At 48.6% G+C, this 9,674-nt stretch overlaps 1 protein-coding gene across 2 annotated transcripts; it reads left to right on the top strand.

Moving 5' to 3' along the window:
• The first annotated feature begins 335 nt into the window (after positions 1-335).
• Positions 336-4,292, top strand: NAIF1 (nuclear apoptosis inducing factor 1). Of its 2 annotated transcripts, none has more exons than XM_009666956.2 (2): positions 336-1,170; positions 1,864-4,292. In XM_009666956.2, exons 1-2 carry the CDS (start codon positions 660-662, stop codon positions 2,325-2,327), a joined length of 975 nt encoding a protein of 324 aa, XP_009665251.1. In that variant the 5' UTR covers positions 336-659; the 3' UTR covers positions 2,328-4,292. The 2 variants fall into 2 exon arrangements, with proteins under 2 accessions (XP_009665251.1, XP_009665252.1); XM_009666957.2 differs by having other exon boundaries at positions 435-1,113.
• The last annotated feature ends 5,382 nt before the right edge of the window (positions 4,293-9,674 follow it).

Raw genomic sequence — 9,674 nt, 5'->3', positions numbered from 1 at the left:
CCTGGGAGGAGGCGGAATGAAGGAACCATCTCTCCAATCATATGGAAACCAAAGCTAAGTTTAATCTTGACGGACGTCGCATGTGTCCAATAGCTTACAAAGCAGGGGGGGCCCGCACGGTGTTGATGGAGGTACCCAATGGGACTAGCGCAGTGAAACCTGTGGGCGGGCCCAGCCGCTCACAGACCGCACGCAGGCCCAGTACCCTGCAGCAAGCAACGAGGCGGGGCAGTCTCTCGGCCCCCCCCGATGGGCGGCGCGGCTGGCCAATGGCAGCGCGGCATCTCCCGCGAGAGGCGAGACGTCCGCTTGACAGGCAGTCGCGCAGCCCAATCAGACGGGGCAGGAAAAGGGGCTGATTCTGGAAGCCATTACGCCAGTGTCGCAGGGTGGAGGCCGTTGAGTGGGGCCTGCTGGGTGGCTGCGGTACGCAATTTGCGTATCGTTGGCGGGGGAAAGGGGGGGAACGGGGGGGACTGGCACCTCTGGGCCCTGAGGGGCCTCGGGGCCCCCCCACCGTCCCTGACGCGGGGGGTCAGCAGGCCTGGGGGGTCCTGCTGCACCTCTGCCCTGCCCACCCTCCCCTCGGGCCCCCTGGGCCCAGCCTGACCCCCACGGCCTCCAGGTGCCCCCCAGTGCCAGCCCCTGGGTGCCCCCCCATGGCCATGGCGTCGCCCCCGGCGCCCCCAGCCAAGAAGCGGAAGATGAACTTCTCGGAGCGGGAGGTGGAGATCATCGTGGAGGAGCTGGAGCGGGGCAAGCACCTCCTTATCAACCACTTCAACGCTGGGGTGCCCCTGGCCGCCAAGGCCGCAGCCTGGCACGACATCCTGCGCCGCGTCAACGCCGTCGCCACCTGCCACCGCGAGCTCCCCGAGGTCAAGAAGAAGTGGTCCGACCTCAAGACCGAGGTGCGGCGCAAAGTGGCCCAAGTCCGAGCCGCCATGGAAGGAGGAAGCGAGAGCCAAAACAGCAACGGCAACGGGCCGGAAAGCGAAGACCCGACAGGCGCCGCTACCGCCCCGGTCATCCTCACCCCCATGCAGCAACGCATCTGCAACCTGCTGGGTGAAGCCACCATCATCAGTTTGCCGAGTGGGGACTGCAGTGCAGGTGACGGTACCGAGATACCCATCACTGCTTCGGCCACCACTGTCACCCTGACCCAGAGTGAGTGCTGCACCCACTGAAGGTGCTCTGTGCTGAAGTGGAAGCTCATACGGGGGCCCCGGCACCTACCTGTGAGGAGGCCCTGATCCTTGTGCAGGGAAGCCCCCATCAAAAGGAAACCTCTGCATCTCCGTAATGAAAATGCCTTTCCCTGTACATCCTTGTGCTGTAGGGGAGCAGCTGCAAGTCATGCACGTACTGAAAGTCAGCTTTGATAGCTGGGGTTGGCCATAAGGACAAGGAAAGCAAGCGTCCTTTGAAGCTTGCGGGGTGGGCCCCCTCTCTGGGAACAACGGCAGAGGGAGAAACATCTCCAAGGCTGGTTTCCTCCTCTGCCCCAAAAAAGAGCTGACTTTCTAACAGACGCCATTCTGGTTTCCTTTCCCTGTATGACAGACAGTTGGCTAATGCCACTTGGAAAGATCGTTCTGAACCAGAGGCTGAGAAGTGGTTTTGTCTAGATTGTCTGTTTCGTGCTCTTTTCCTTTGGACTCTGGTCTGTACGGCCTAGAAGGAGCTCAGATGAGGGTGGGTGGAGTAGACTTAAATGGGTCATTTTGTGCGTTCGCTCTTCAGTCTATGTTATCTCACTGAACAGGCAATAAAGTCCTGTTATATTCATTGAATAGTCCTGTAGATAAAAATACCCATATTGCAGCAATTTCTTACGCCCTTTCTTTCCTTTGTTCTCAGTTCCTGCAGAGACAACCTACCACAGTCTGGAGGATGGAGTTGTGGAATACTGCACCACAGAAACCCCCACGACAGTTACTGCCGAAGCGCCCTTGGAGATGATGGCGCATCAACACGAAGTATCTGCAAAACCCCAGGAACTGAAAAGCCGAATTGCCCTGAACTCAGCCAAGCTCTTGCAGGAGCAGCGAGTGACCAACTTGCACGTAAAGGAGATTGCCCAGCACCTGGAGCAGCAGAATGACTTGCTTCAGATGATTCGTCGTTCTCAGGAGGTGCAGGCGTGTGCACAGGAGCGACAGGCACAAGCCATGGAAGGAACGCAGGCTGCACTGAGCGCCCTCATCCAGGTCCTCCGCCCCATGATTAAGGACTTCCGTCGATTTTTGCAGAGCAATACGCCCAGTCCTTCCGTGACTGCTGACCCCAACCAGACTGGGCAGCAAGATGGCATTATCCAGTGAAAGAAACACTGATGGGACTTCTTTCCTGGAAAAATTGTCCGTGCTGCTGTTGGACACGTGGAGTCAAAGAGTGATAGCTCTTGTCAATGTGCAATGGCTCACCTTGGAGTCTAAGGCTGAGCCTAAACAGCTTTCTTTCTCTGCTAATCTTATGCTAATCTGCCTTTTCAGACTCACCATGCAGAGTGATAGGATGTGTAATAAACCAGGAACTTAATGTTGATTGCTTTAGATCCTTAAAACATAGATTTATAAAAAAAGACGATTATTTTTTTATTTCTGTTTGAAAAAACTCTCCTAAATATGACACCTCTCTCTTTCTCTCTCAAGATCTGTAGCCTTTAACTGACTTCTGATGTGGAGAGTCTTGTTGTTATATCCCAGTACTGAAGCCGCCGAGGTACAGTTAACATAAACTAGTGCAGGGTAATGGAATGCATTTCTGTCTCTTGCTGAAAGCATTTACTGGTAATGTGGTACCTGAGGTGGTACAGCCTTCTCTCTGTGCTAAGAATTTGCGGATACTGCTCTTGGAGTGTGAAATCCAGCCCGTGCAGGAGACCAGCACCAAGCTTCTGTACAGTTTAAATCCCACCCACATCCCCTGAGGGTATAAATGGAATTAAAATAGTGCATACGCTTCATGTTCTGCCTGTGTGCAGTGATAAAATTTCACTTTAAACTTAAGGTTTTTGGTTTTTGTTCAGAGGTGCTGAAAAATTCTTATCTTTGGTTTCTCGATACTGTCCTGGGATGTGCATTGGAAGCAATGTATTAGCTGTCTCAGCACAGTTAATACACAAGGGCATGTATGAATATCATTCAGGTGGGTTTATAGTGAAACTCCATCTCTGTCTCATTCTAGGCCTGCATAGTGGGTCATCTCTGTAATACCTTAATCCATCAAAGCGAACCTGGACTACAGAGCTTCAGCCAAGCAGTAATTTCCAGCTGCCTGTGTTTAGGAGTTTGTGTGGATTTTGGAGCATTATTTGGTTTGCTGGGACAGGGAGGGAGGTATTTGTTTTGTACTTTTTAGGAGTTGCAAGCAAGTTGAGCAGTTCTTAGTTAGTCTGCTGGTTGACTTTGGCTTGCGTTCTGAGAAACGGGTCTGGGATTCGCCTCACCTGTTTTCTTACTGTTATATTGGAAAAAAACAACCTTTGCAGCCACTTCTCTCGTTGTGATGTTCAAGCTATTGGGCTTGATCCTAGATGAGAAAGTTTAATTTCACAGGGTGGTGAATGTGATTGTTATAGACTTGCAGTGACTTCATAAACTTTAAAACAAGGTGACTGTAGATGACAACTTCCACTTGTATGTGCATGGAAATGGACTTCAAAAAAAAAAAAGGAAGTAAAAAACATAACTCTTTTCTCTCCATACCTTGCAAAGTGTGTCACACTTACGGGCTTGTTGCTTGCCAGATGTTGTTTTTGAAGTGGAACTGTTTTAGAGCTGGTATCTGCTTGCTGTTGAATCTTGAGGGCTGAGGAGGTGGTGAGCAAAGACTGATGAGAGATTGAATTTGCACAATCAAATTATAAACCTTTACATAGCCTTTCATGGTGTAATATTGATGGGGGACCCCTGGTTAGAGCAGTAGGTGAACTGGCTATCGCGGCCTATCTCTGGCCTGTACTAATCTCCTCTCCTCTGCAAGTCTTGACTTCTGATGGAGGAATAAAGAACGACGCGGTTGGCCCGTGGAAGACTACCGACCCTCTGCCGCTGACATCCCTGTGCTGAGTCCGGGTAGCATCAGCTGTGTCTTCCCACCTTGTCTGGCATCTAACCGCATGAGTAAAGCTTGCCTGACTCTTTCTCAGACTTTGTGGAATCAAATCAATTGCTCAATTGACATTTATTTTTAAAGCCGAAAACTATGTCATGTGTTTTGTTTTACCTCATTTGTGTAAGGAGCTCTCCTTTACAAATACGAATTTTAATAAAAAAAAAATTACATTTTTGTTAAACAGGCTGCTTCAGTTCTTCAACTTGCTCCAGGGTAAAAATGACTTCATGAAAACAAGTTTGCAACACAGAGTATTCAGTCAGCAAAGGCAAAGAAACGGCAAACAGCCACGTGTCGTGGTAATTTTTTCTATTGTCCATGAGCTTTTTGGCCTTTTATTTACTTAATTATGGTCTTTTTCTCAGATAATAGCTTTTACAGTCTTACCTTGCGGCACTAGTTACGGCACTGTGTGTGATAGATTACCAAAGTATACTAATCTTCCAACTGTTCTGGACATGCTACAATAGCCTAAAATGATGGATGAAGTACTGGCCTTTGGATTTAAATTGCAGAGTTAATTTTTTTCAGTGACTAAGCACTTAAGCTGTTTTATTGTTTCATACAAGTAAATGCTTTGCCCTTGGAACCACCCCTTTTCTTGTCTTTTCCGGATAAATATAGAGCTTAGTCAAGCCAGTAGCATTCAGGTATAAATTCCATGTACACATTTTTGTCTCATTAAAAAGATGTAGCAACATTTTAAATACAGGGCGAGTATCATGATTAGGGCCTTGGTTGTTGCTCATGAGGAGGTCATCAGACTTTGGGAGGAAGAAAGAAAACGTGGCTCTCCAAAGTCAAAACCAGGTAGTTAAGAGGGAACAGGGCGCTTGCAGCGCTACTATATGTGCAGAATGTTTAACTAAATACAGAACTTGTGCCCAAGCAGGACAAAAACTGAGAAATGAAATCTCACTGGTGTTAATCTGTGTTCCTTTATTGCTCATTTTGTATCTAGAGCTTTGTATTCAGCAGCCAGAGCAAATACAACCGTTCAGGACAGGCTGGTGCAGGGCTGTTCTACAGCTGGGTGCACCGAGGTGGGAGAGAAGAGCAGGGCAGCAGCCTCCCACCTCTCCAGCTGCTGGAGAAAGGAGATAGTGTGTTTGGCGGAGGACGCCAGTGACTCAAAAGAGAAACCTGCAGCAATTGTTAGAGGCAGCGGCCTAACTGCTTGCAGCACCACTAGCCACCTGAGGAGCAAAAATCCGGTTTTAGAGCTCAGCCAGGGAGTGACACACGCAGCTTTCCAGGAGATGGCACTGCGCAACGGGGCAAGGCGCAGGCACTCTGAGCAGCAGTCTTCAATAAAGCCCCTTGCACTGCGAAGCCCTGGTAGGGTGGTCCCAGAGATGACTGTTTCCATCCAGACCTTTTGTGATCATGCTTGTTCCTCTCACTGCTGAATCTTTTCAGGGCTGAAAATATAAAACCATAAAATATATAAATCATATTTAAATGTCAGTATCCCACGTGTATGGCTCACTTCTATGGCTATATTGCAATTCTGGGAGCTGATCCCTGCGAAGGGACAGAAGGACATCATCTGCCTATTCGTCTAAACTACTTTTATCTCCTCCAAAACGTTTTTTAAGTGTACCAAGCCTGTTTTGGCAAAGCATTCTTCTGATGTTTTGCTGTTGATATCTGAGAGGTTATTGCCAGCAACAGCGAGGTCTGTTGTGTTTAAATCTGTGCATTTAAATTTAAGATCTTTCTTGAAAGCATCTGACAGGAAGCTTCACATGAATGATCAGCACGGCTTCCAGACTGCGTTTTATGAGTAGGAATGAAACCCAAGTCACCTGCAAACTGGACTCATCAGCCCTAGGGTCCCGATGCTGCAAGGTGATTATCCCTAGGTGCTTCATCGCAGACACTCAGGCCCGGTAAGGACAGTTTCTGCTGGCTGCACTGCCTGGGATCCCAAATTAGGGGTGACAGCAGCATCTGTGGGGGCTGCAGCCAGAAAAATGGATCCCATTGGAGAGCGCTGTGCTGGCACTGCCAATGCGTCTCGGCCCTGGAGAGCGCTGAAGGTGACACCTGGGCTATAGATACAGGACAATGCTTAAACATGACAAGCCTCAAGGCAAAGCAGGTTCAAGTCTGAAGATTTTGGAAGGGGCAAACCAGCTCCCACCCATGCTGCTGATAGGCCTCCTAGAAACAAAGGGAGAGCCCTGCTCCACTTTCCCAAGAAACATTGGGAAGACGTGGAAACCAGTAAACAAAAAAAAGCCAGACAGCAGGATTTTCAGGTCTAGCTGCATGCTTAGAGAAAGGAATCCACTGACTCCAGATTCTTGTGCTCCCTTTGCTCCGCAGATAACAGGATTCCCAGTCCCCGCAAGCCAGAAACGCACCATGCAGGTGTTTTCTTTGCATGCCCAATGGGAAACCCAGCCTGGCAGAGAAAGTGAAACAGTCCCTGGCCTGTATTACGGCAAGTTCAGTTAAAGATGGAACTATAAAAAATAGAAACAGATCAAAGTGGAGCTTGCAGCCTATTATTAAAGTAAGCTGAGACGATATAAGCTTAGAGTAACTCCATATCATAGGAGAATCCTGTCTAATGGAGATGGGTACACGTCTCCCTTCGCCCAGTTTCCAACAGCCTGCGCGCCATAGATGGGGCTCACATCACCGCGGTGCCCTGCCTCGGGGACCCATCCGTGCAGCGCACGCCACAGCCACCAGCTGCACCCTGCCCCGCTTTGGGGACTCCCCTGGCCTGGGGCTCCCCCGGAGCTCTTGGAAAGGTACCCGCTGCGGGCGCCTGACCACAGCTCCCAGCACAGTTTCATAGAGCAGGTGCACTGCAGGTGTTTGGCCACCGGCAGCGCGAAGAATATATTTATAGCATAAAGCATTTGTGATAATCTTTTTCTTTTTTCTTTTTTCTTTTTTCTTTTTTTTGATGACAAGACTGAAAGCTCATTAAGGCTATTGTAACAGAGGTTATTACATATGTAATAGAAGACATCCATTATTGTGCTTACATGGTTGCAGCAATTGTGCATAATTTAGTTTTCAAACTTTCATCATTTGGCTGCTAGGACAAATGTATTTGTCTGATGATATTTTCCCGGGGAAGAAACTGATAATGTAGTTTATAGGGCTTGATGATTTGCTCGTGTATCTGGGATTCCTCTGGGCTTAGAGATAGAATTAGATGGCTCACCAAATGCTTTACAGAATCTATCTCAATTCACTCCGCTCCACTGAGTTTTGTGTCTTTTGAATTGATCTTGCCTCATTTCTTCCTTGTTTATGTACCTTGGTGCTCCAAGTCGGGGGTAGAGGAGGAGCGCCGGAGGCTAGAAAAGCCATCTCTGTCCCCGATCACTCCTCGGGTGCCAAGGGGAGCAGAGAGCACAGATCCCAGCCCCTCGCTGGTGAGACGCAGTTCTTTCGTGATAGCAGAAGTGAGGCCCAGTCTGAAGCAGAGCCCAAGTTGATAAATTAGCCAGGGCTGATAAGATAATGCCCTGTGCCAGCAAAAGTTGAGGAAGTACTGGCAGGAAAGGCTTAGGTCAAGGAGCGCGTGGGCAAGGCCATGGCTGAGGTTCATGGAGCAGAGGTGAGGAAGTGAGCGCAGGGGAGCCAAGGTGGTAGAAGAGCAGTCGCTGGCATGGGAAGATCTGCGCCGGGGGTAGGCAGAATTAACACGTATCAGAATGCCCTGCTCACACGCATGGCCCTTTAGTGAATGGTTGGGACTGGATCGGACAATAATACAAAGCCAGCAGAGCGGTGGATGGACAGAGCTACACCGCTCTCCAATCTGAAAGAAACCGAGGCATGTTATTCCTGCATTGCGATATTTGCAAGACTTACGAGACTCCCAGGCGCTATCAGCATCCAGTCTACTCCCCATGTTCCCTCTGTGGTACCTCTGCGGAGCTCAGACTAACTCACTGACTCACTGCAACCTCTCTCCCAGTAGGGCACATCAGAGGCATTTGGCAAAGTACTGTCCCTTTAAAAATGTGAATTTGTCCAGAAACTATTATGCGGTATAAACACAGAAAAATCAACAGGGTGAATTTCGAACTAATAAAGATTTAATCTCAAAGTCATGAGACTGCCTTTGTTAGGAAAATATACATACCCCTGAGAATCCAGCTACAGTTGCTATATTACACACTGTTCAGCACTCACTGGGCATTTTTCCAAATCCGTTTATTTTTAACATCAGTCACATTATTCAATTAATTATAAAAACACTGAGGTTTTCAAGAGATGTTTCTGATAAAACTGCACAGTACATATGCGTGAGAACAGCAGGGATTAAAATCTCTGTAAACTTTAGCATTCAGGCCTGTTGCTATAAACGACGAGAAAAGTCCTCCAAGGAGGTTATTTATCAGAGTGAATCATACCAGATAACAACAAGGCCTCCTCCCACATCACAAACAGACGATCGTGTGTCCTTTATCTAGTGATGGAAGCAAAAGATCGACGTGTCTGTCACAGTGCTCAGGGTGCAGAATGAGAAGCATAAGGGACCGGGCTGGATTCTTTACATGCTTCCAATAGTCAACCTTCCCAGTTTGACAAATATTAAGTATTTAGCAGACTGAGTTCTTCCCCAATAAACCAAGAAACAGAAAGCAAAAAACAGCCTAGGTACACCAATGTCTTGTGACCTTGTAAACACTAGATATCAACCGACAGAATGGCTTCAAGCCCTGCCTTTGAAAACAGCCTCTCCAAACTCTGCTGTATGGGAAAACCGACATATCCCACAGCGGTTTCATTGTGCCAATATGGAAGAAATGTATTCCCAGCCCTCAGTCTGCGTATCTGTTTATTCTAGCGAGCAAGAATTGTCCTAACAAAGCGTTTGGTCTAATCCAACTTTTAACTTTTAGCCAAGTCAACTTCTGAGTGGTTTTCCTACAATTTTCCTGAAAGGTTCACATTGTGGTAGAATTACTTGAAAGCTCTGATATTGTCTGCATTGATGGCAAAGATTAAAGGCATAGGATCTGGGCATCAAAGCTCAGCAAATAGAGCCATACTCCCAGGCTTTCATCCAAGCTTTGCCAGACATGCAACTCAACCTTGGGAAAAGTCCCTCCACTACGAGCTTCAACTTCTTCTCTGTAACAGCTTTGCTTCAGGAAGACTCCTAGGCACATCCCTAACTTCAAAATAGGCAAATCACGTTGACGAGTGGTAAGCGCCTTTGGAAGGAGAGACGTTTGGTGCTGCTCGCCCTGAAACAATGGAATCCTGCCTGACCAGGGACGCCAGCCGCAAGCGCAGCACGAGGCGGCAGTACCTAGTAACAGGAGGGAGCCATTTTGATGGAGAGATGTATTTAACTGGTTGCCACATCTCACCCACAGAAGGTGAAACTCCTCCAGCTCCCGGCGCTGCCCGGCAGGAGTTTGCTGTGCAGGGCCACAGCCCCTCTCCCGCTCCGGCATAACCAGGCCGGAGGCTGCCGGCGAGGCTGCCGTGCTGGTAAAGGAGCCTGCATGGTTTGGGGCAAAACCATGGGAAAACGTGTGGCTGGGGAAAGCGCTGGGGCGCGGAGG

The sequence above is a fragment of the Struthio camelus genome, chromosome 20 (genome assembly GCF_040807025.1).
Source record: "Struthio camelus isolate bStrCam1 chromosome 20, bStrCam1.hap1, whole genome shotgun sequence".
Lineage (NCBI taxonomy): Eukaryota > Metazoa > Chordata > Aves > Struthioniformes > Struthionidae > Struthio > Struthio camelus.
The sequence above is the reverse complement of the archived record's forward strand: the minus strand, read 5'-3'. Positions and strand labels throughout refer to the sequence as shown.

What these genes read in the sequence shown, in the direction of transcription:
- NAIF1 (XM_009666956.2), top strand. Translation starts at nt 660, where the DNA reads ATGGCCATGGCGTCGCCCCCGGCGCCCCCAGCCAAGAAGCGGAAGATG. An exon ending in CACTGTCACCCTGACCCAGA is followed by an intron (nt 1,171 to 1,863) that starts GTGAGTGCTGCA and finishes CTTTGTTCTCAG; the next exon opens with TTCCTGCAGAGACAACCTAC.